The 27,723-nt window shown below is 40.9% G+C and overlaps 1 protein-coding gene across 1 annotated transcript in view; it reads right to left on the bottom strand.

Annotated features, from left to right (window-relative positions):
* Window positions 1–27,723, bottom strand: part of LOC146798443 (uncharacterized) — a 150,670-nt gene that overhangs the window by 9,801 nt on the left and 113,146 nt on the right. Inside the window, exon 3 of the mRNA XM_085625712.1 lies at window positions 7,410–8,795. Coding sequence (XP_085481838.1) covers window positions 7,410–8,795 — 1,386 coding nt within the window. The remainder of the gene's footprint in view (window positions 1–7,409; window positions 8,796–27,723) is intronic.

Genomic DNA, 27,723 nt, shown 5'->3' on the forward strand with positions numbered 1-27,723 from the left:
TTAGCCCTGGGAAATGGATGAACACAATCCCAGCGAAGGGCGCACAGCGGTGAGGCACGATGCCTCATTTCCTGGGGCCTGGATGGCATGTGAGCAAGCCAGCCAGGCGGGTGCCTGGCGATCACTTCCGATTCAGACAAGCCAACAATTTCCCAAAATAAAATAACAAGCCGAGGGCACCGGAAGACACCACCGCCTTTCTCCGAGGCAGAGCAGAAATGCCTCGGAGAAACGCAGCGTCCTTTTCAGATTCAGGGGGGTGTTTTGCTGTTATCTCCTCCAGCCATTGGCTGGAGGAGATAATTAGACTTTCTGCAAAAAACACGCCCCCGATCCGAAAAGGACGGGGCCTGATCGGAGTGACGGGATCTCTTCTCCAATGGCTGGCCAGCATTCAAGAGGCCAGCCAATGGAGAACAGGGAAGAAGAGGGGCGGGCTCAAGCCCCTCTTCTCCAAAACATTAAATCTCTCGACTTCCGGTTCTGCCTTCGGCAGACCGGATGGTCCCGAGACCTAAAAAGGACATTAATTCTTTGTTTCCAATGGGTCTTTTTATGGATTACATCAATGGTGGTGTTCTAGGTCAGGCCTCTGATTTCATCCGATCTAGCAAAATGATGGAACAAGGCATCCAGGGGATTCAACATTGAGTCTTGGCATTCCGTGTAGAATTTTGCTGGGAAGCCATCTGTACATACGGACTTGTTGGGTTTTAGTGTGCATACAAATTGAACGATTTCAGTTCTCTCTACAGGTTTATATAGGTTTTCTCAGAGTACCATATACGAGAAGGCAGTGTTAATGGACTCACGTTCCTCTGAAGAGATTGGCTTATTGGAATAGTCCAGCGAAAAGTAAACCACTCACTAAGAATAACAAGAAGCACCATGGATGCACTGAGAACTCTTCATAAAAACACAGAAACAAAATGACTATTTCAATGTATACCTCACTACAATTTGACCCAAAAAGTGGAGAAACCGATACACTGGGTGGAATGGAAAGAGAAAGGCATCTCTTTAATTAATTAGAGACCGTGACACTCCTCAGCATTTTTCAAATGTGGTGCCAACAAAGATTGGAAAACCTCACTTACCCTCTCTACCACAACTGCTTAAAAAATAGCATCGCTGGGGCACATCACAACCCCAGCATACAAACTGCTGTCACCATCCAACACACCTTAAACTGTAAGACACGAGACAAATTGAATGACATATGAACAAAGTATAATTAATCTTTATTACAATTAGCAAACTATCCTAAAATCGGTAAATCTGTTCAAGATTACCCCTGCTCTGGCTCAAAGCAAGCTCTGGTCAATTCACTGGGCTTTCTGGACACTGGACAGACCTCACTCTCTCGCCAATTTAATTCAAACAAATTCTGGAATTTTGAGAAAAATGCAGGGACTTTGAACATGTTCCTTTTTACGTAAATCTGCAAAAATATTTGGGGATGAACTACAAACATTAAAACAACGGGTTTCCTAATATACAGTGAATCAAAACTTTCCAACACTCACACTGGACATGTTTGCCGCCAATACCGTCCTGTCTATTTTACAAACATGGCTATTACTAACAAATCTGTTTTTAATCCAAAGTTTCGAAATGACTGTCAGAATGTAAAATATGAAATATCCGTCATACCATACATGGCAGGTTTGGTTATACTTCACTAGGAGCGCAGACAACCTCACTCACTCTAATATACAGAAACAAAGATCACCAATGTGGCTGTGGAATAAACTAGATGTATGTTTACAGAAAATCAAGCGCCAAGGAAGAGTCAAATGTCGATTCACCCTCATCAGCTGCTCTTCTCCCCATCTCCAATAAACCAGTTCATTATGACGTGGAGCATGACAAAACCAAACACACCCAAAACACATCTAAACAATTTATATCTCACATTCTACCTTACTTTGCTAACCCCTCCTTCTCTCTTCTCTGTATTATGTCCCCTAAACATTCCACTCTTGCTCACCTCAGCGGGATAACTATACATATTACTGAACATATGACTAGCGATGGATACCAAAAAGAACACTACCACCGGATTAATATTTAGAAGGGATATCACATGGGTATCAATATTTTCTGCTATCCGGAGGGCAGTAATAATGTATAAAAAACATCTGATCACATCTGTTAACTTCAATGTATCGTACTGGTCTTTGGCCTGAATATTTTTATGTCATATGTCAATTATACATGTATGCAACGCGCATACTCACTACAAAAAAACAAGCATTTGCAATGCAATAGGTCTCGCATTTACGCGACTTTAAGCTATTGGCATTGTAAATGACAATGCCCTTTTTTTATGTTTTAAAAACCATAACATAAACGGCATTGTCATTTACAAAGCCAACAGCTGAAACTCGCGTAAATGTGAGATCTATTGCATTGTAAAACAAACATTTGTGTACTAGAATAATACTTTATGAGAACTGACTGATGAATCTTCATATACTGTGAGGCTAAAATCCGTACTCTGTGAGATGTCCAGTCATGCACTGGGGTTGTGGCCAAGTATACTGGCCCCTGGGGAAGAATAGCTGGAATAGATTTACTGCACCTTTGTCCTTGCTCCCAATTTATTTTCTTTTAAATGAATGTATATGTTGACTGTCAGACCCTGATTTTAATCAGCCTGCCCCGCGAGAATCCACAGCCTTTTCTCTGCCACACGGAGCCCCAGTTTATGGTTTTTCATATTGTTCTAGCACTGGATGTCCTGACCCCTCTATTCCCATGAGGCGCTGCGGCTCAATTGTCATTTTGTATTGATGAACTTAGGAAAGAATATTACAGTAGAGATTTGGAAATGTTCTAGAAGCGCAATGCTGGTCATCAGATGGGAAAGGATGACGTCTTCCACTCCAAACTACTGGTTCACATCATCACTCTGTCATTGGGGTGGCGCGCGCGTTTGCCTCGTGAACTACCCCTCCAGTCTTTTTTTTTATAAAGGTTTAGCCACCCAAGTCTATAGAGAAACAAGTTAGGAATTCTGGGTGTAGGTACTTATTGATAAATTACACACGTGTGGCACATAATACTGAACATTTTCCTTACTGGTGAAGGGTTCACTGCGTGCACAGGTATACTGCGTGAGATTTACAATAACAAATACACAGCAGCTTTATGTTATTAGCAGTCGAACAGTGAATTTCTACCTTTTATCCCACCTTATAGCACTATACGCATCAAACATTTAGCTCAGCTGAAACAATCTCTGTGGCAATAGCACATACAAAAAATAGAGCATGTAACATGGTAAGCGTTTTCTGAATAAATACATTTGTTTTTTCAGTTAGAACTGTAAATTAAATCTTCAGCGGATGTAGCCTGGTGCTAGAATAACTTTATTGCAGATACTTTCTTCTGTGACTCACAAAACTAGAGATGGCCCATGCCCTGTGACATCTGCGGCGGGGAGTTGATAAGAGCCCTGACACCACCCCACCTCCCCCCTGCTCTGCAACTTGTACGAAACAGACCCAAGCATTTGCAATACAATAGGTCTCGCATTTACGAGAGTTTTGGCTATTGGTATTGTGAATGAAATGCCTTTTATTTTTGTTGCTTTTAAAACAGATAAATAACAGGCATTGTCTTTGCCATGCCACAAGCTTAAACTCTCGCAAATGTGAGACCTATTACAAAGTATGGAGGGCAAAATAGTTTGTTAAGCGCAAAATCAAAGGTGCAGAAACGTAATAAAATGTGATTGGTGATACTATGTGGGGCGTCATGGCTAGTTTGAATCAGGGGCTAAAACTAGCACATCGTTGTGTACACCCATACGCTGTTTTGACCAGCACCATCAGAGAAGGATAAAGGAGAGTTGAGGGGGGAAGGGGGGGGGGCTGGGTATGAAACCAGGGAAGGAGAACGGGGTCCATTTGGTAAGGCAAACAAGATGGTGCGAAAGATAACATTTGGAAATGAGCATTTGAAGCAGCAGAAAAGGGCTGGAGGGTATGTGAGTAAGCTGATCGTTACTAGCCGTGTTGGTGTGTGAATAAACTGGAGGGAGGAAGGGCTGGGGCGAGAAGACAAAGTGAGCGTGCAAAGGGCAATCAAAGTTTGTGGCTTAAGGTCCTCCAAATTATATTAAAATGCATAGACAGGCTGCAGTTGTAAATTAAATAGGCAAAGGGGAGTGTGTACGGGGAGTATATATGGACGGTGGAAGCATAGAAGCAGCAGAGGGTGAAGGGGATAAATATAAATAGTAGCAGGGAGGGGAAGTGAGAAGGGGAGAAAAGAGTACAGAGGGCTAAAATTATTGTGTGGCTAGTACCTGTATATAATGTAGAGCAGATGGGTTCGGCAGGGCAGGGAGAAAGCAAGCAGGAGGCAAACGGGCAAACGTGTGGTAAGGCGGCCACAAATGAGTTTGTGGTGCAAAAGAAAAGTGCTAAAAGGCATGGGTGTGTGCTGTGAAAAGTGTGCGTAACGAAATAATATATTAAGGGCAGAAATTAAGGTGCAGTACTTTGTGAGCAAATTGGGGATATGGTACTTTGGAGGGTAGTGGCCTGTTTGGGGAAAATTGTGTAGCTGCGGCTATATTGTACATGCTTGCTTATACAGGGACAGAGTGTGTGGTATAAACATTATTGTATTGTTGTGGTACAAGCTTTTAAGTTGTATAGCGTAGGTTTAGAGTTATGCGGGCTCTAACCACCAGCAACATCCAATAGAAGGAGGAGAAGAGTGACGGGGGGAGGGAGGTAGGGAGTGAGGGGACGAAGGGAGTCTGTGTATGAACACTACAAATTAACGTGTAAGGTAGGCAAAGCACGTTATGGCATGTGTGGGGCCTGTGCATAGTACGGAGGGCAAAATCTTTTAATAAGGGCAAAATCAAAGGTGCAGAAGCGGATGAAATGTGGTTAGTGATACTCTTGGGGTAATACTCATTTTTGAGTCAGCGGTTTAAAACTACTACAGCGTGTGTTTATACCCATACGACCTTTAGAACAGCAGTAGAAGAAATGTAAACGAGGGACTACATGGGGGGGGGGGGGGGAAGATAAAGCGAGTGAAGGCCGAACAGGATTCCATGTGGCAAGATAGTGCGAAAGATAACATTTGTAAATGGGTCTTTGAGGTAGCAGAAAAAGGCTGGAGGGCATGTGTTTAAGCCGACTGTTCATAGCCGCGTCGGCGTGTGACTAGCACCAATTGAGTGGAGGGAGGAGGGGCTGGACCGAGGAAGGAAGTGAGCGCGCAAAGGAAAACAACAAGACAAGCCCGGCGGAGCGTGATGCACGCGCTTGGCGGGGGAGCGCATTCCAGGCGGGGGAGCGGACCCTTTGAAGTGCGATGCCAAATGGATTGCATGGCGCGTGATTGTGCGCGTGCTCGCCATGCAATCCGCTTTTCGGAGCACTTTTAAATGCCCCTTACTATAGTCTCGCTTTGCGATCGCTTACGCGTTAGCAAGGCGAGACCTAAGTCAGTGGAAGCCCTGGCAAATACCCTGAATGCCTGGAGGATTATCAGGGATGTGACGCTGGGGCCTGCTGGAAGACAGGAATGTACTAAGACTTGTTCTAAAGATTTATTAAAACCCAAAGATATTGGAAATGCAAAAACAACAGTTGATGGACAGAATGTAGAACAATGTCATACATTCACCCCAGTACAGAGATCTGGGCCTAAATCTTTCGTTTTTTATTGCTCACCATTGCTCACCATGCCATTCCAGTTTGAACCCAGCCATATGCAAATCAGTCTTGACCCTGTGCCTCATGGGAACAGTCCAGCCCGAACTGCCAAGCCAGGCCCTCCCTGGACTGGAAACAAGCATCCTAGGAACGGTTTCGGGGGGTTATTGGAAAGCAGTCCTGGGATGGATCAAAGGTGCCATATACTTGTTTGCCTCGACTAGGCCAACTACACATACCATTTGGTATCCTTGCAGAACAGCTTGGAATTCTAAAGGCACCAATGAAGTCACACATGATGTCCCGGGGGGCATGGTCTTTTTGGCTGAGTACTGAAGAGAGTGTAGACTTCCTGAGAAGTTACAATCGATCCCTACAGTAGGGGAATTTCAGGCTCTGGAGATATCAACTCATTTAATCAGGCGAACCGTGGTGGAGTTTTTGGAGATCTGGCAAACTTTTTTGCATAAATATGCTGGTGCCCCAAAGCCATGAAACAGTTAAACACTAAGGGGGCCATTATGATGGCGGGCGGATCGCCACCGCCTGCCATATCTCCCCGCCTGCGTGCCATTTACCCCCACCATACTACCATAGGGGGGGTACCGTGGCAGACGGAAAGACCGTCCGCAGCTTTTCCGCCAACAGGCAATCGTCGCGATTGTCTGCCGGGTGGAAAAGGCCCACAATATGGTGGCGGTGCCTTGCAGACACCACCATCCATATTACGATGATTGCGGTGGACATGCCTTTCCATGGCGGAGACTCTGCCATGGAAAGGCATGCAGAGAATGACATTGGGGGCCCATTGGAGGCCCCTGGGGGGGGGGGGAGGGGGAGTGGGTGGCTACACTGGGAGGTACCGCGCGGTGCCTGTCACGTTGTGTCAACATGCCTATTTAACATTGCGGAGGGTGCTGCTTACAGCACCGCCCGCCGCAATGTTAAATTCCACAGTGTGGCGGGCGCATCCTAATTGGCCTTTTGGGACCGGCCCACCTCTGGCGGTCGGTCCTGTTTTCCGTTACGGTTGTCTGCCATCGTAATGGGGCCCTAAGATCTTTTTTTGTGTATTGAACCTGGTATAGCCTGCTAAAGAGAGCATGAAAACCAAGGCAGGTGGCACCATATAACATCAAAAAAGAGCACAAGTATCACTAAATAAAGACTACAGAGCACAACTACTGGCTGGAAGAGATGGCTGTACTGAGTGGACCTAGATGAATAGCAGGAAGTGAATAACACATTTATGCCTTCTCTCCTCCTCATTTCTGTCAAACTCCTCTGCCATTTAAACAGGATCATCATGGGATCCTCTCAGGATACTTAGGACACACAGGGCCATTAAGCATTCTGACCCCTCATCTCTCGTATATAATTGTTAACTGCCCTTCCCTGGGATCAGCAGGCGCAAATGCATAGCAGTTTTTAAAAATGTATGGTCTTGTGGCAAAACCTTTTCTGTTCCGGTAGATCAAGTGACATTATGGATATGATTGATAAACTGGCAAAGCTGTTCTTGTTAACTCATGTCAAACGCTTACCCGCCATTCTTCAGATAAATGGATCGATTGGTACCTTACACATAGAGAATCACAAATTGAAATTACATACCGCACAGCTGTCTGGATCAACTACTGTTCAGGTTCAAGTCAAAGGGCCACACATGTGCATTATTTATAAAAACATGCAGTACCTTCGTGTTTCAAACAGCCAACTCACCTGAAGAGGAACTGACAATGCATTCTGCACCTACTGATAGCTCTTCATCGTTCCTTATGAGTATCATAGGTAGTCCCTGCAGATCACAGGCAATCACCTCGTCACCTTCTTCAATTGCCACTTCAACAGAGTGGTCCTCATATTCCGAGGCATAGAGTTCCTCATTTTTTTCTATTTTGATGTGGCCCAAGAGCCTTTGGTAATCCCTAAAAGATGACTGCTTGCTTTCCTTATTCTTAATTTGGTCAAAATAATATTCTGTGTCTTTAGCAGATTGTTCTTCCTTTTTAATGACCACCGGGCACATAGTGTCCCCTACCATCTTGGCTGAAGGTTTCTTTGTTTCTTGACCCTTGACAGTAGGTTCAGAAAAATCCAAAACACAAGATTCTTTCCCGTGAATATTGTTGTTCTGATCAGAATGTCCCACTCCCTCTTTAGAGTTTTTTTTGCCTTCTATAATTACTCCATCAAGGGTGTCCTGTGGATTCTGCAGTGAAGGCTCTGCCAATTCCCTGCTCTCCACGGCAACAATACCGCCTTGTAGGTGGGAGGTATGTTGATTCTCCCACTGCGCAATCACCACTTCCACAATAGAGTCCTCAATATCACAGGCAGTTGCTGCTGCCTGTTCTACAATATTCCCTTGGTCCGAGGGCACAAGACTCTCTTTAAAAAAAGGCCCGTTCACCGGCTTCGGCTTACCTTTCACAGACGAGTTTGCAAGATGCCAGGCAAATAGCTCCTCCCATTGCTCTATTGTCCTTTGACCGCTGAAGCTTGGAATATATTTAAAACATGGCTCCGTTGCTTCATCAGCTTGTGGTGGATCTGGGACGTTTTTGAGGGCCCTAGCACACTGCACTTCCCAACTTACTTTTACCAATTCTGTGGAGTCACGAACATCCCAAACAGATGGCGTCTGAATCTCTTCCATCTGCATGGTATCCAAGGTTTCCGTGTTATTCCCCAATCGTGTTGCAGTCTCTTCTGTATTATTGCCTTGTGGTGAACAATCCTGAAAACCCCTTGGAGGCTTCTCCCCTTCAATGCGGTCTCCATCCTGAATTTTCCACAGAGGCAAATCTTCATTTTCTTTAGTCGTTGCATGACTCAGGACATCTTCACGGTCCCTAAATATCTTGTTGCAGGGCTTAGTCGTCACATCTTTGATTTTTACTGGTTCAATCAATTCCCAAGGGTCAGTTAATGAAGAGGTCTCTTTTTTGCCCATCTGTACTGAGCAGCCGTAAGCTGTATTGTCCAAGGAAGAATACGTTTCTGTTCCTTTCGTTTGGACTGTGAATGTTGAGTCTTGCAAATCCCAAACAGGGAACTCTTTCTTTTCAATTAGCGAAATAATTTCAGACTTTAAAGGTGCCATCCCTAGGAAGAAGAAAACTACAATTTAGCATCAGGATGGCAAGGATAGCTAACAAAACATCACCGAATGTATACTCACAAAGGCACATTTTCATGCCACCTCTAATGGATAAAGGCTTCTCAGCTTGCCACCACAAGATTTCACTATTGATGCAAAATTCAACCATACATGATTCCACAGAGTGCCACGTGTCCAGTTGCATGAAGAGTCTGACAGGTAGTGGTCATATCCCAATATAGACAGTTTGTAAATCCCAATATCTTACACAAACAGAAGAAAGTTGGAGTAAGAATATTACTTTGCAATAATACCACTACAATGGAGACAAAAAGTACAGAATAAAAGTAGCAGTTAAGTAATGCTTATTGTGGGGGATATGTATACTTCTTAGAGATAATTTTTTTAGGCAGAGCAGTCTGAGAAAGCCATTGCATTCACAACTGCAAAAAGTCAGTTTCTTATAGATCCAGCAGGACATATGGCTTAGCTTCCGAATTCTTTTGGAATCTGCTTTCGTCTCAAAGCTCTACTCAACCTTATATACAATCCCAGGGAGCTATGCATAGGCGGAGTACTCTTGAGGTGAAAAAGTCAAGCATGAATAGGTCTGTCAGAACTAGATGGTTACTTTGCTCCTTAATTCATAAGCACTTTACAAAATTAGAAATAGGAAGAGATTTATGATATTTGACTCCAAACATTCCCACACTAGCACGGTTTGGTGCAAAGCCACTTATGCAATACCGGCTAAAAATTAAAATTGATGCGTTAGCAATAATAAAGTTCAAGGATGTGGAGAACATGCTTAATTTTTTAAGCCCTTCAAGACAGCAGGGAGTGAATCCCAAAAGTGCCAAGGAGCTGCAGAATGCCTTAAAAGTAATATCAGAAGATGTCATGTCACCACCTTTCAACATGTGTGCATAGTTAATGGTGACTGGCAGCAGACTGTTGGGAATGGCCAGGTTCTTATATGGGTGGATGTCTCTAGTGTGAATGACAGTCTTACATGCTAGGAAAGCTGGTACAAAATTGAACAAGACTGGTAAAAGCACAGAACCTTGTCGGTCACCGATAAATTAAATCAATCAAACAATCTCTATTCGATTTTAGATAGAATCATAAAAGGACAATCACAAGCACATCATAATTAATATTATAAAATAGAGTTCTGCAAGTCATAGAAAGAGCATGACTAGTGTGCAAAGACAAACAGCCTGCAAAACAGTTACAAAAATGCAGAATTTAAAAATACAAATAACGACAATTTATACCACAGGAGTGAATATAATAAAATAGAATGCTAAAAGCACTTAACGTGCCATTGATTTACGTGATCTTATGGCTACTTTTTAGAAGTTGCTAACCCTGACGCATACCTCAGCATGATCTAAAAGTTGCGCATAAAAGCAAGGATACGTGGCACTGTCTTGATGCTAAATGTTTTTTAAAAAGGCTTTAAATATAAGTTAAAGTACCGACTAAAATATTTACATAAAAAACATAAAATGTAAGAGTGACTGAGAAGACACGTCACCACATTGGTAAACTATTACTGTAGAAACCCGACCAAAGAAGAAAACATAATAAATGCCAAACTGACGCCGCCCTTCACCAGAAAAGCAGGGGCCTTTCCCACAGAGTTAAAGGGAGATCTAAAAACAGGACTGTGCCACTGATTCCCCTTAGGTGAATGTTATCCTTTATAGAACTTTTGGCTCTTTTGTCCCTTAGCTTCTCAGATTGACTATACTCCAAGAATCTAAGCTTTATCAGCCACGTCTCTTTCTTGAAAAAAACTTGGGTGTGGTAAAGAATTCAGAAAAACCTATCTTGCTTTGAGAATCCTTCAAATGTCGAGTAGTTTCTAGGAATCTTCGTGTCCTGCGCATTTTGGATGACCTAAACTGAGGGCTTGGTGTCCAAACCAACCCCGGACACCCCCACAGGATATGTCAGCCGTTAGACCAGCTAGCTCTACAGTGCCATTACCACCCCCCTGTATCCTACATTGGTGTAGGCAGTTTCTGGCAACCACTGAACATGACAACATGATTCCTCAGGGATCGTGGAAATCAGTACAGTACTTTCGCTCAGTCACTCGTGCTTACTTATTCACAGAAAATACACAGGATGGCGATTTGGACGTTTTCAATAAGTATTTATTGGTCCTGCGTCAGTCTTGTGTAAAACATGTTTGCTGCGACAATCAGGAGACAGAAGCATAGGAAATAAATCGCAAGTACTAATATAGTAAACAGTTGATACATTTCTAACATATTGCTAAAAAGATGAACTTATATAGTCCAGATAAGACAGTAGTACTTGCATACTCCTATATTGCGCGCCCTACGCAATTTGCCTAAATGTATCTAGCATAGATATGTAGGTGTAGCATGTATATGTGCATATATGTATGTATATAACCAAGAATCCCCCAGTGAAGCTCCAACCCCCTCACCTGATGGTAGAGAATGAAGGTCCCCGTCTCTGCTCTGAGGACGACACCTCACAAGGGATGTCAGTCTGCTGCGTTTAGAAGATTCAGCATGCAGGACCCAGTCTCAGCGTGGAAGAAATTCTCCTCTAATTTTCAGGGGGGAATAAGGGTCTTATATACTAGAATGGTCACTCCAAGATTTCTTCTAGAATTGATATGTTTTTAAAACAATCATAAGTGTTATGAAAACAATAATAAATAGGTTCCTAAAACAAATGCGATCATGCACAGAGGGCTTGTTGGCCAAGGATGAAAAAAGCGGTGATCCTTATACAGAATAATTATGCAGCGCCTGAGGACATGTTTATGTACGTCAGGTACAGGGACTATGATGAAGTACTAAGAGCCTGGTGTCAAAGAGACAGGAGCAAGCTACTAGGTAAAAGGTCACCTGTTCAGAACCGTTATTGTCAGGTGGATGGGACAATGTATGTAGAGAAGTGGGCATACATGACAGGACTCGCTTAACAAACACGACACAAATATGCTAACCACGGTAACCCTCACCCGTACTCACAGGATAAGCAGTCTTTAATTATTTTCCTGTTCAATCCTGCTTCCTTAGGGTCCAAACAGATACCCAAAGCATCAGTGGAGCCAGACGCACTGAGTCAGGTATATACAGCAGTGCCAGCTCCGGATGCAGGATAAAGTGTGAGCTGATATGTGGAACAGAAGGGAGGTGTCTGCATATCCGATTTTCCCTAATTTGGAGTGGTGCAGGATTGGAGTAACCTCATATGCCTTACCCATATAAAGCAGCAGGGATGCAGTGCATTTTGTAGATTGACGGTAAAGGACTGGAAATGGGAAATCCACTCCCTACTAGTGATAGTGCAATGCAGCGTATTTGACGGAGCTATCTTCTGACGGAATCCCCTAATTATCTTCCAGAACCTTCTACCTTCCTTGTGAGCAGCTGCAACGTCCAACTTACCCAAGTCTGCCTCAAGCAGTTTGATTTTTCCTTTTTAACAGCACGATCTTATCATATTTACATGCAATTATAGCCTCTACCTGAATCAAGGGCTTAGGCTCTAGAGTCTTCCTGAAGTTACGATTAGCTATGGAGCATTCCTTGTTAAACCAACTTGGCCGCTCTGGGATAAACTTCACAGGCTTCATTTATCTTTCTTTAATACAATAACTAAGCTTCCTAAAATAAGCCAACATGGATAACTTCCAAATATCCTCATACAGAGAGACCTGGAAGATCTCAAGATGTTTAACAATGAAAGAAAAGACTCTGGATATGGTAAAACCCAGCATAGCCTACACGATCATTAGAAGAAGACGGAAGGGGCAGTAGCCTATCAGGGTAAGCCTTTTTTTAAAATTGGAACATGCCCTACTGCCATGAAGGCATTGTGGCCATCCCAAATTGTTTCTAGCTTATATCCCTCAGAAACAATATAGAGCAAGTTATGTGCCGAAAAAATGTAATCAATAGTAGAGGGGCAGCCCTACCTCTGAACGATGGAACAACAGGTCCCCCTTTGTCAAAAAGCTGAGTAACAATGACAAAAAATCCAGCTGCTACGTATAATCCCAGCTCAGAACCTCTACATTCCAAATCCTCAACATGATCAATTGTGGTCACTTTACTTAAACTTTCTGTGTTTCTCCTTAACTTAGCATTAAAGTCACCAAAAATGATACAGTTTGGCTGGGCAAGTACCCCATAACAAGAATACTTAAGCTTTTCTAAAAAGGAGACACATTTGGCAAAAATACCACAAGGCGCATTAGAAAAATCATTGTTGTAAAAATTAATCAAATAAAAATAAAAAGAACTGTTAGAATCCCTAATTAACACTGCTTGTCAGGTGGAGCAATCAACACTTATATGACCACTCTGGCCAGCTTCCCCAAAACCCATGGAGTCAATATAATTTCCTACGCCGACAACACACAACTCATTTTCTCTCTCTACAAAGACACCACCAAGACCAACTTCCACAACTGCATGACAAGTGCCGCCAACTGGATGAAGGACAACTGCCTAAAGCTCAACACGGACATGACACGAGTACTGGTTTTTAGAAACAAAGCTCCCTGTGGGACGCATTCTGGTGGCCCTCAGAACTCTGAACTACTCTTACCCCCACTGACCCCACTAGGAACCTAGGCACCATTCTGGACAACAAGCTAACCATGATGACTCAGGTCAACTCTGTCTCCTCCTCCTGCTTTTTCATCCTCTGCATGCTTAGTGAGATATTCAAATGGCTACACCAAAGCTCAAGACGTACCATCACCCTGGCCCTCATCCCCAGCTGACTGGAGTACGGCAATGCTCTTATGCAGGGATCACAGCTCACCTCCTCCAACTACAGACCATACAGAACACCGTAGCCACTCGTCCTGCATCTCCCTAGATGAACCCACATCATCCTTCACATCAGCGAATGCCACTTACTACCTGTACAGAAAAGATGCCAGTTCAAGCTCCTGATCCATGCATACAAGGCCCTACACAACTGCGGATGCACATACTTGTTATCTCTAACGTTCACCCCCCGCATCAGATGTTGCAGATGTGGAGGTCGCTCCTTCTCCTACCTAGCAGTGAAGACATAGAATGAGCTACCGTTTCATCAATGGGCCTCGCTATCTCTCCCAGAGTTCTGAAAGTCCCTGAAGTTCTCGCAATTCAGTTAATCAACTGGACCCTGCCCGAAAACCCTCATGAGTGACAAGAAGTGATCTACAAATCTACAGATTGATAGATTGGTATCCAATTCAACCAGTGAAATTTAAGCAATAGATTAACCAAGATTGAGAGGGCTCCCTTAGCTCGCCCATGAGTAGAAGGGAGTAGAAGCAACTGAAAAGCAGGCAAAACCCTCTCCCGATAAAGAATGTGTAGCCCAGGTCTCTTGAAAAACATTATTATCAAATCAGCGAATAATTGCCATCTAGTCTGGAATCCCAATCTTAGGTCTGATACCTGCAATATTCCAACTAATCAATGAAAAAGTGGTTGCAGGCATGCTGAAGTGACTTTAGGTACCGAAATGATTTAACTCTACGCAGGAGGAGTGAGTGACAGACTCACCAACCCCTGAAGAAAGAATTTGAAGTCAGTCACTTTGGGTACAAATGGATAAAAGCTCATAGTGATTGCGTAATTGGACTTCTGTCAATAGGCCAACTAAATTTGCGGCGACGTTAGTACCCACCAAAGAAACAGGCCTCAGGTTGGAATGGGAACAACAGCTCTGCAAGACTAGAGGCTTACTTGATATTATGCGGTACAAAAGGGGGTGGTGATGGACGGAGCATCAGAACCAATCAAACACTCACACCCAGTCAACAGATCCGGGTTTGATCCATCACCGTTCTTTAACCCACTCTGCCACCCCAGTTCAGACATGGCCATATGCAAATCAGTCTGACCCTGTGCCTCATGGGAACAGTCCAGCCCGAACTGCCAAGCCATGCCTTCCCTGGACCGGAAACAAGCTTCCTAGGACCGGTTTCTGGCATTTCAGCCGTCTTCAGCCAGGCTTGCTTGAATCCAGTGGCAAAGTGAGCAAGGGACTCACATCTGAGCTTACCCTGCCAACTTATGGTGAACAAAGCGGTACAAAAGGGGGTGGTGATGGACGGAGCATCAGAACCAATCAAACACTCACACCCAGTCAACAGATCTGGGTTTGATCCATCACCGTTCTTTAGCCCACTCTGCCACCCCAGTTCAGACATGGCCATATGCAAATCAGTCTGACCCTGTGCCTCATGGGAACAGTCCAGCCCGAACTGCCAAGCCATGCCTTCCCTGGACCAGAAACAAGCTTCCTAGGACCAGTTTCTGGCATTTCAGCCGTCTTCAGCCAGGCTTGCTTTAATCCAGTGGCAAAGTGAGCAAGGGACTCACGTCTGAGCATACCCTGCCAACTTATGGGAGGACTCCGTCAACTAGAGTCAAGGTATATTTTAGATCTAAATACCAATACCCCTGTAGGTTTAAATTCAGAAGAAGAGTTGTCATGGCACCTAGGGGAATAGTAGTTGTCTAAAATTGGAGAAATCAGCAGTTTTTATACTTATAACTAATTGACCTCCATGTCCAGCAAATGTTGGGTGTGTGATCGGTCTTACCTGTGTAGTGGGAGCTTCCTGAGTAATGAGGTATGATAAGTGGAACATGTTGTTCTTTAACCTTTAACCTTATGGTTTTTAGAATTTGAAATAATCCTTTCTAACATTTGGCGATGAGATGATTTGGTTTTCTTAACTATTATACAATATTTAACTATTATAAATATTATACAATGTTGGAATATTGCGTGCTCCTAAACTTCTATTTGAGAGATATGTGTGTGTATTTATATGTTTACATTTTGATGGCTCTAGTTGGCGGACCTAATTATATTAGTAACATATTGTGTTATTGATGTCACAATGTGATCTTTTCATTTGGCTCTCTTTTCTTCTTCCTTTATTTCAGTTCTATTGAACCGTCAGAAGGAATGAAGATGATCTGATTACCATGTTTCAGTGGGGGAAAGCATTACCTGTCCACTTGGACTGATATATATATTTTTGCATTCTTTCAATTTTGTTTATCAATGTTAATGTTCTGTAACTGACGATAGCATCATTGTCCATTTGGATGAAGGGTCAGTATCATTTTTTCTTATAATGTTGTTTAAGGTGGGATTTTCCCATGTCCTTTTGGACCGAATTGCTTCGGGTCCAATAATGTTATATAAATTACAGTGATGGTTGGGAATTGGAATCATATTTAATTTATGTTTTTGAATGAATGTATCAAATGTTTTCACCCACTGGGGTATGTGAGTAACGGGAAATCAAAATGATGTTCTAATTTTCCAATGTTCTTACCCACGGAGGTAGGACAGTAATTCTGAATCATGCAATATGACAGGGAGTTCAACTGAAATTTTGTTCCATTGTGAGCTTTTTGACCACCAGGTATCACCCATTTGGGTATGAGAGCAGCATTCTTTCACATAACTTGATATGGACATATTTTATTATGAAAATTCAAGTATTGAATGTATTAGGAGCCTATGAAGGAGCAATAATGTTTAACTGTTGCCCAGCTAATCGAGGACTAATTTAATTAATTTTCCTCGTATGCAGTATAAATAAGAGCAGAGATAATCAGTATGTGCATGAATACAAAGAAAGGGGATGTTTTCCTTTTCCTTTTTGCGATGTAAATTTGTCGACAATATCCATGTATCAGATTTATGATGAACAACACTATTTGGTGTCAAGGATTCCCAATTTAAACTCTTAAGGCTCGTTGTAACAGATGATTGTTTTTAACATTGTCTTCAACGCTTAAACTAAAACTTTATTTGTTAGAGAATACTGCTCTAAGATGGCCGCCAATTTTTGGAGCCTAACTTTCAAGATGACAGTCCGTCATTTATGTTGTTATGTTACACGTAACGCTGTGCTTTAAATATGCGCTGGTTTAATGTCTTGTTTACCCGTGACCAAGGCGAGTGTATCGCTGAAACGCGTAGGGTATTTTCTGGCTAAAGCCGTTTAAAGAATAAACAAATATTTCGCAAAATGACGGATGGACCTTGTGCGGTAATTTCTTCCTGACGGGAGTGCGACGGTACTTGGAGTACTTGGTGAAACCTCATGGATGATTGTGGGCGTCTTCGGACCCACGATTGCACCGGCGCTAAAAGTGTCCCGGTTTGTCTGAAGAAGTGAAGGTAGTTATAGTTAGGACCACTGGAGAATCATACAAATGGAGCCAGACTTGAAAGATTTATATGATGACAAGATTACATTTGCTTTTCAACGCTCTAAAAACCTCAAAGAAATATTGAATACACCTAAGAAAATGCCACATAAATGGCATGGCATGCTCCAATGCCAAAACTGTACACACTGTGGGAACGTCATCATTGGAAACAAATTCACTCACCCAACTAAGGGTTATCCTATAGCCCTTAACCACACCAGCACTTGTGATACTGCTAATTGTATTTATGCTATTAAATGCCCCTGTGGTAAAGTATATGTTGGACAAACAGAGCGGAAAGTGAAAATCCGCATCACAGAACACAAGAGTAACATTAGATTGAAGAACCTTAAGTCTTCCGTAGCATGCCACTGGATGGAAGCCTGTCATCAAATATCTCAGTTACGTTTCAGCATACTAGAAACGATCACAACGCCGAGACCAGGATCCCACAAAACAAAGATTAAGAACTGAATATTTTTGGATAAAAAAATTAAACTGTTCCCATCCCTCCGGGATTAATGATCGCATTGAATATGCATGTTTCCTATAACGGACTGCAGACATCCCGCATTGGCACAAGGAATTCTTTGGTGCTAACATTATGTATTTTCTAGATAATGTGTTATGATATGCACGTTTCAAATTTATTTTCATGTTTATTCAGTTTTGTTTTGGTAGACTTTCATATGTCTGTTTTTCTTTGGAGCATTTTTTATATCGTATAACTTTATTTAGTACCATTAATGCACACCAATAGTCACTAGCTGTCCTCCTTAACCTCGGTGGATTAGCACGGACATAAAATACAACTTGATTGGTTTATCTACCATCTCGTCACGGCTTGTCAACTCCTCCCCTCATCACGTGGTTATGACCACATAATTCGACCTATCACTTTGTAGTTGTTAACTGCCAGTATTCTTGGCGCGAAAATCGTATGCCGATCACAGCGTCTTGCAGCAACGGAGACCTTTGAGTCCCCAGTAAGTTGTTCACACGGAAATGTTCTTAGATTTTTCAATTAGAATTTCAGTCGACACATTCATATGTGTAGAGATGTAGTCTCACGGAATGATTGTTGACCTATCCCCAGCATGTAAATTATTATTTATGGTCGTTTTTTCAGATATCTTAGCGCATTCACAGTATTATGCTCATTTCTTAGGCAATTTTATTCTGTTTGATACTCTTCTCGTTTTCGGTCACCTCACTTCATTAGAACGTCATTGCAGTCTTCGTATTTATTTATTGTTTATGCATAAAACAGTGTATTATGTTTGTTAATGTGCATTATTGAATTGTATAGTGAACTTAATGGTCCTGTTTCATTTATTATAGACCCCTGAAGACGGGTCATATTGACCCGAAATGCATTGGGTGGACGTTTAACGCTGTAAACACAAAGGATGATTTATTTTGTCAGAATTTACTCTGTCAGAAGTGATTTACGGACACTATATTCCAATAACTCATGAACTGATGAACCTATAGAGTAAATTTTCGTTTCTATGAATAAATGGAAAATTGAGAAGAATCCTGAGAGTTTCATTCAATTCAGTGCGCACTTGTTCAGTGGGGAAGTGACCCTACTCACAACATACTTTACTTTGCAAGACACGGTAGGACTCCGTGTGACACAAGGAGCGCCGACACGAACTTGTTGAACTAGTAATCATATCTTGAGTGCAAGGGGATAACATAGTTTTGTATGTAACTAAGTACAAATAGTTTGGCCGCAAATAGATGGGTCGCTATAAGTGATAATCGCTTTAAAAATAGATTTTATCGAAAAATAATGAGTGATAGGTTATCTTTACGTGATATCTCAAATTCTGAGTGGGCTCTTAAATATCGCGAGTTCTGACATAATTCTGTGAAAAACATTACGTAAAAGTATACCCTTTTGAGATAATTACGAGACTGCGCGGGTTTCTTTAAATCCTAAGTTACCGATTGAATGCAAATTGTCAATAGCCTATGTGACATTCAATCTGTTTAGCCTTATGTTCTTGCGAATATGATTCATGTCTTCTAATACCTCATGCTCAAAATTAAAATAATAGTGGCTATGTCATATTGGTGAAAAATACAGCCACATACAGCACCTCGGAAGTAGCAGAAGATGGCATGTTTTTAACATAGTCAGTCTGCATATGTTATATTGAGTAGCGTCCCACACATCTTTGAAAGGCTTTCTGTCCTTTTAAAAATGAATGAAGTACCAAAGTATAGAGTGGAATATTCCACCGTGATGTATTCCGTCTGCATTTTTTATATCTATTGTTCGGCAGAGAATAGTTTTTTTCTACAATTAAAACTGTGACAGTGTCATACTACACATAACGTGTTTAGATAAACTCAACATTTGTACATATTGATCTTGTGTGTGTGGCGGACAGTTTGCGGACCCTAACAATGAGTCTGTTTGCGCAATATCACGGGAATAGCACTACAAATTGGGAAGGCTGTAAGGAAATGCAAAATCCTTTTTTCTATCATTCTCAATCTGGTTTAGATTAATTCTGTCTTTAAACAGATGGTGCAATGGATTGATTATTTTGGTTGCGTGCTGATAAACATCATTTTGAAATATGGTTAATTTGTACATATGTTTATAAGATTAAGATGCAGTGGTATATTTCATGTTCTGCCTTTGCTTTGCAGATGATTATTGTGACACTATATTTATTTGTGTCGTCGAACTTTCTTTTTTGCTAGTGGAATATAATTGAACCACAAATATTGAATTCTGAGGTATGTTATATAAATGAAGTTTAGGAATCACCTCTTAGAAATAATGTGATGATATTGATAGCGATCATAAGAGAAATGAATCTGAATCTATAAAAGTAATGAAGTAAATCTCTCTCTGTGAAAATTATGAATGTAATGATTATAATAACATAAATTGGATTTCTGATGCTTTCCTCTCGGGTCAACTGTTTCATCAATGTGCAATCATTTAATTATCATGATGTCATGTAAACAAATTAGCCAAACGGTGACCTGCTAACTCAGTAGGATTTTAGGCATCTTTTAAGAAAAAATAAATTGATATAGTGTCTTTTTGTGTGTGTGTATATATATATATATAAATATATATTACCTACTGGCGGTCGCCAGTAGGTAGTTATAGTTAGGACCCTGTTTCCATAGGAAATCCGCAACATTCTATTTTGAATAACTTTGGCGCCGGTCGACGAATCCTCGCGAATTTCTCAAAATAGGTGGGGCGCTACGCTCCGCTCCTACCCTGAAAGTCTCGGGGGGATTCGTCAAGCGGGGGCTGAGATAAAAGGGGGGTCCCAAAACGCGTTTTTCCCATGCATTTTTCCATAGGACCTTTAGACAGGGCTACAGCCCGAACGGCTGAACAGAATTACTAGAAATTTGGCAGAGAGGTAGTCCTCAGGTCAAGGAAGTGCCTTTTGTAGGTTTGGTGTAAATCTGTTCAGTAGATTCTGAGAAAATAGCCTTTAAATCAATATATATATCTGAGCCAGCTTACGGTACGCTTACCGTAAGCTTACCGTACGCGTACGGTGGCGTGCGCGAGCGCGATTCTGATTGGCTGTTAGATCTTAGTAAACATTCGAATCGGCCGAAACCAGGAAGCGGCGGCCGCCATTTTGTGTATTTCACTCCGGTAAAAAAGAGTGATATCTTGAAAAGGGGGCAAGGGAGAGAGTTACAGACCCCCTAACATTTGTAAGGGGGTCAAAGAAGGACAGAAAAGTACAAAGAAAACATTTATTGATTTTTTTTAAAAATCACGGGGTACGCGAACGGTAAGCTTACGGTAAGCGTACGGTAAAAAAAAAAAAAAAAAAAGAAATGAAATTCAGATTTAAGTGTTTAGATATTAGGGGGCTCTAAAAAGAGCCGTTGTGTTTATTAAGTGATTTTTTAGTGGTACCTACAAGTAAGTACCGATGCAGAGTCTAAGGTTCAAGAGGAAGACTCTGTTCCCTTCATCATTGAAGCGCACACCATCTCCTCTATAAATGTCTTGCATGTCGTAACGCAAGTTGTTGTGGTAAATGGAACCCATACCATAGTCACGGAGGAAAGCAGAAACAGATTTGTTGACGTGCTTTCTTGCTTTGTCAATCTGCGGACAGAAATGATTGGACCAGTTCCATTTTTGCCTTTGGCATATGTTAGAAAACACAAAGGCAATTTTAGGGAAAGGTGAAAACAGTTGTGCAAAGGTGTCCTTCATAAGCATTTCCAGACCTACCCCAGTCAAAGTGCCTAGGTCATTGCCACCACAGTGCACTATTATGAGGTCAGGGTGTTGGATTTGCATGAAGGATTTCACCAATGGCATCAATTGGTGCCACTTTAACCCTCTCTGACCAATCCATTTAATGTCTACATTTGGCAAAGCAAGGTCTCTCACCATACCTGTTTTCTCTGCAAACTTTTCACTCCAGAAGACATAGCTGTGCCCTACAATCCACACTGTGAACATCTTCAAAGGAGAACTGGATGCACTCAGGAGGTGTCTTTCAGTAGAATGGCAATATGAAAAGAAAGACAGTTTGGAAATGGAGGCATACATATATTTTTTTTTTTAAAAAGAACTGATTGGCTGTTTCATACCATTCTAGAATAAAAACTAGGCTGTATGTGTAAATTAATAGAAGCATGTTTTGTATTGGTACAGAAAAATGTGTTACCAAAGAACAGTACTATGGATTTGCTGTTAGGTTTGAAAAGTCAAGCACTCTTGCTCTGTGGAATTGAAACATTGTTTGGCGAACTTCTGACCTGACTCCACACAGCAGTGTTCCATGAGCTGTTGCTATGGTAGCAGGCAGAAGTCAAGTTGGGGGAAGGGTACTAGGCAGAAGTCAAGTTGGGGGCAGGGTACTTTTGGAAAAGGGTTGGTTTTCAACCAATAGAAATGTGTGATTACATTTGAAAAAAAGGGGCAAGCACTGAGATTTGAAACTTACATGTATATGTGTGGAAAAATAGAGGGAAACTTTGCCATTATCTGGTTCTGCTGAGAGGAGAGAGGTGTAGAGAACAGAGATCCTGGCTCTGATAATCTGCTGTTTGAGTGCCACATTTCTTTCACAACTAACTAATTTTAAAGGTGAGGTTAGAGTTTGAGAGGGGATGTATATGGTAAATTAAGAAATGAATAATAGAAATGTAATTCTTTTTGTTGAAGTTGCGTTTATTATTTTCTGTTTTGGGAGAAATTTAAATGTGAGGAACATGTAAAATAATATGGACTATGTTTTCACGATAAATTAAGGTGTATTGGTATAAAAAATGAATAGTTTAAGGGTTTGAGGTTGGACTCAGTAATGCAAATACATTCAGCATCACTAAGGCTGGTTGCCCTTGGTGGAATGTAGGCAGTCACCCAGGTTACACATGTTGGGAAATATAGGCAGAGATTTATTGTGTACAACTCTGGTAATTTTATATTTGCATTAGTAGGAAAAAGGGGGAGCGATTGTTTGGTGCAGAAGCAGACTCTTAGCACACACCCAGCTCCTTTCCATGTATAATCATGCACAGTATTTACAAGCGAGTGGGGTTTGAGGTTTCAGTCTGTAATGCAAATACATTCAGCATCACTAAGGCTGGTTGCCCTTGCTGGAGTGTAGGCAGTCACCCAGGATACACATGGTGGTGGTCTGAAAAAGCAGTCTGGACATGGGCATTTAAAAAAATCTGAAAAGTGGATTCATAATGTGTCAGTCTGTAAAAGTGATTATCACTTGCCAAAAAAAAAGAGCAGTAAGTGTGCATTCAAATTGGCAAAGAAATTTCGTTTTGTGACTAATGTGAAAACATGACTCTGTGTGCAAATAGGAATTACAGGCAGAGATTTATTGCGTTTTGCTCGGGTGATTTCACAGTTGCATTAGTAGGAAAAAGGGGGAGCGATTTTTTGGTGCAGAAGCAGACTCTTAGCACACACCCAGCTCCTTTCCATGTATAATCATGCACAGTATTTACAAGCGAGTGGGGTTTGAGGTTTCAGTCTGTAATGCAAATACATTCAGCATCACTAAGGCTGGTTGCCCTTGCTGGAGTGTAGGCAGTCACCCAGGATACACATGGTGGTGGTCTGAAAAAGCAGTTTGGACATGTGCATTTAAAAAAATCTGAAAAGTGGATTCATAATGTGTCAGTCTGTAAAAGTGATTATCACTTGCCAAAAAAAAGAGCAGTAAGTGTGCATTCAAATTGGCAAAGAAATTTCGTTTTGTGACTAATGTGAAAACATGACTCTGTGTGCAAATAGGAATTACAGGCAGAGATTTATTGCGTTTTGCTCTGGTGATTTCACAGTTGCATTAGTAGGAAAAAGGGGGAGCGATTTTTTGGTGCAGAAGCAGACTCTTAGCACACACCCAGCTCCTTTTCATGTATAATCATGCATAGTATTTACAAGCGAGTGGGGTTTGAGGTTTCAGTCTGTAATGCAAAGACATTCAGCATCACTAAGGCTGGTTGCCCTTGCTGGAGTGTAGGCAGTCACCCAGGATACACATGGTGGTGGTCTGAAAAAGCAGTCTGGACATGTGCATTTAAAAAAATCTGAAAAGTGGATTCATAATGTGTCAGTCTGTAAAAGTGATTATCACTTGCCAAAAAAAAAGAGCAGTAAGTGTGCATTCAAATTGGCAAAGAAATTTCGTTTTGTGACTAATGTGAAAACATGACTCTGTGTGCAAATAGGAATTACAGGCAGAGATTTATTGCGTTTTGCTCTGGTGATTTCACAGTTGCATTAGTAGGAAAAAGGGGGAGCGATTTTTTGGTGCAGAAGCAGACTCTTAGCACACACCCAGCTCCTTTCCATGTATAATCATGCACAGTATTTACAAGCGAGTGGGGTTTGAGGTTTCAGTCTGTAATGCAAATACATTCAGCATCACTAAGGCTGGTTGCCCTTGCTGGAGTGTAGGCAGTCACCCAGGATACACATGGTGGTGGTCTGAAAAAGCAGTTTGGACATGTGCATTTAAAAAAATCTCAAAAGTGGATTTATAATGTGTCAGTCTGTAAAAGTGATTATCACTTGCCAAAAAAAAAAGAGCAGTAAGTGTGCATTCAAATTGGCAAAGAAATTTCGTTTTGTGACTATTGTGAAAAGAAATGTAGTAATATATTTAAATAAAATAAAGGAATTTTTTTTTAGTTTTTTTCAGGTATTGCTGAAGAGCAGTGAACAAAATTTAAGAGGCCTACAAAATCCAGAGTTCAAAAAACTCACAAAAAAAACCTATATTTGAAGACAACTGGAGGACCAAAGTTAGTAGAAGATGCTCATGTTGGGAAAAAGAAAAAATCTTCCGGTAAGCAGAAAAAACAATTTCTAAAAAATATATTCAAAAGAATGAAAAATGTACAAAATGTCTGTACTGGAAAGAATGTTTTGAAAAGAAAAGGACAGGAAAAAATTGAGAATTAAGTTAATGCAAATATACCTTCTGCAACTGAAAAGATTTACATAAATAGAAAAACAGCGTTTAAAGAGATACGTAGAAAAATGTTTCAGAGAAGAGTTATGTCCAATTTGATAAAGGATGTGAAGAAATATAAGCAAAAGACTAAGTTTTATAAAAGAAAAAAAGAAATTGAAGCCATTGCAGCAAAGGCATTAGAATTAAAAAGGAAACTATTCATTTTAATTTTGAATAGGATGCGTACATTAGACAAAATGGTTAATGTACTGAAATCACATAGCAAAAGGAAAAGAGTAGTGAACAGAACAAACTTTTGTAAAGTGTTTTTAGGAAAGTGGATGCATAGTTCAAGTAGTGAACCTTTTTTTAATGAAGAGAGCTATTTTCAAAGTAATAGTTTGCTGCATGCAGTTGACACCAGAGGTCGTGCTTACGAAGTAAAAAATGGTTGCATAATGGAGAAGGAGATAATGGTTCCAAGAGATGAGGTACAAGTGATGGCAGATGAGGCTATGGGGAGACGTCCTAAAGCCCCAGTGTACACTTGGAATTGTAGTAGTATTTGCACTGTGCGTCAGGAATCTATTGACAAATTTCGTGAGTTTCTAAGAGAATATAGTAAAAAAAGTATAAAACAGAAGATTAAGGTGCTTCAAAGTCTAGATCCATGCAGAGTGAGAGAGAATACTGGTTTGCAGGGTCATTCTCTGGCTTGTCTATCTAGAAAAGTGTGTAATAGTGTTTTCCATCATTTTAGGATGCTGGCTGTTCATCATACTGAAATGAGAACGTTTGTGAGACGGTTGTATTTTGCCAAAAGTCCAGCAATAAAGTTAAATGAATTGAATAGGGCTCTGTTCCGAGGAACGGTATCAGATGTAGAGAAGGTTGTTGATGAAATTCAGTTTTGTTACTTTGGTCCTGAACAAAACAGTGCAGAGAAGGACACAGTAAATGAGGAAGAAGTGGAAGAGAATGTAGAACCCTCTGTAAGTAACACATTTAATGATCACATAACAAAATTTGCAATAATCTCTAATGAAAGACCAAATTTTACTTGTATTTGTTGCCGCAGAACTCATTATAGAAAACAAACTAGGAATGTTGATCTCTACAGAAAGAGTGAAAATGAAGATAATTATAAGTGGAAGGATTTTGCCACATATATATTTCTTGAAAATTGTTTTGATTTGGGTGAAGATCAGCGTATTTGTAAATACTGTTACAACAAGTTAGAGGAAAATAGAATGCCGACCAGAGCTGTACATAATAATTTAGAATTGGATGCTATTCCTGCTGAACTTTCTGAATTAAATACATATGAGTCTATACTCATTCAATGTGTTCATCCGTTCCAGACCATAGTACGTATGGAGCCCAAAACTGGTAAATTACCTCCTTCCGATTTACTGAGAGGTTTAAAAGGTAGAGTGGTGTATTTGCCCTTGGATTTGAAAAAAAATATGGAAACTATTGATGCGGATACTTTGGAAACTGAACCATTAATTATTCTGGTTAATGGTGTACCTACAAAGAATAAGAAGATTTGGCAGGAGCTGGTAGATGTGCGGAAAGTACAAAGAGCAAATTTGTATTTGAAAAGGAATAACAAATGGTATGAATCAATTTATATAGAAGAAGAAGAAGAAGAAGATTTACAAGAAGACACAGAAACACCAACTGGACAAATTGAAAAAGTGGACAAGTCAAAGGAAGAAGAAATTTATGAACATTTTAGCATACATCCTCTTCATTCAAAAGAAGTTATGGGAGACAATATGGATCTCTTTCAGATGAAGAAAGCAAAAGGAACTCCCGTGAGTGTATGGGAGGAGAGCTTGGAAGCTCGATGTTTTCCCCAGCTGTTTCCTAAAGGAAAAGGAGGACGATACGATGAACATCCGGAACAGATTCCAGCTTCTGAGTATCGGACTACAAGACTATATGCTGAAGATCCCAGATTTCGACAAAGTATTCCTTATTTGTTCCATCTTTTATTTGAAAGCGACTTGTCTGCACTGTCTTATGCAGTAAATCACATTTTAAAAAGTGGAGTACATTTACAAAATGTGTCTGCTAAGGATTTTATGGAGAAAGTGCAGCACCGAGATGATCATTTGGAAACACAACTGATCAATCTGATGGCTTGTCAGCGTGGGACAAATGAATATTGGTACCGACGCCATGGTGAATTAAAATGCATGTTACGGAATTTAGGAACACCAACATGGTTCGTTACACTAAGCTGTGCCGAGTACGCTTGGGATGATTTACTGGATTTTCTACGAGAGGCAAATTCAAACATTAAAAACATCGAATACAAGACAGCAGGAGAACTGTGCTCATTGGATCCGGTTAATGTTTGCAGATATTTCAATCATAGATTTGAGGCTATGATGTCCTTCATCTGCAATAAAAAAAATCCACCTCTTGGAGAAGTAGTAGATTTCTTTTGGAGAAAAGAGTACCAGGCAAGAGGTGCTCCTCATATTCATATGCTGTTGTGGATCAAGGATGCCCCAAAGTTTGGAACAGATACTGATGAAGCAGTGTTATCTTACATTGAAGAATATGCAACATGTGCTATACCAAAAAGCACAGAAGAGAAAAAGTTAAAGGAGCAAGTTTTATGTTTCCAAAGTCATCGGTGTGGAAAATACTGTCGACGGAAATACAAGAGCAAAGATAAATACTACACTAAATGTCGATTTGGATTTCCTAGACCTGTTCTTTCAAATGGAAGAGTAAACAGTTTTATGTCAGCTGTGAGACATACTATCACAAGAAAATCACCTAAGAATACCTACAACCTTAAAAGAAAAGAAGAATCAAAAAATATAAATGACTACAACCCAGTCATTTTATCCATGTGGAACGCTAACATGGATATACAGTATGTAGCTGACAATTCCATTGCTGTTGCTCGATATGTAACGTCTTACATTACGAAATCAGAAAAAACAGAATTGAAGGAAATGTGGGAAGAGATTTCTCACGAGAAGACTGTCAGTAAGAAGCTGTACAGTTTCAGTTTGAAGATGTTATCGCATCGAGAAATTGGATCCTACGAATGTTCAGATAGGTTATCTTCTGCAAGTCTCTACTCGAAGTCAAGAAGAATAATTTGGGCAAGTTTAGGCCTTGCAGCAATGAGAAATCGGGTACTAAAATCTGTTGGAGAAATTGAATATTTGGCCGAGAATGACCCAGAAAGTACAGATATTTCGAAATCAAACATGTTAGACACATAT

The sequence above is a fragment of the Triturus cristatus genome, chromosome 9 (assembly GCF_964204655.1).
Source record: "Triturus cristatus chromosome 9, aTriCri1.1, whole genome shotgun sequence".
Classification (NCBI taxonomy): domain Eukaryota; kingdom Metazoa; phylum Chordata; class Amphibia; order Caudata; family Salamandridae; genus Triturus; species Triturus cristatus.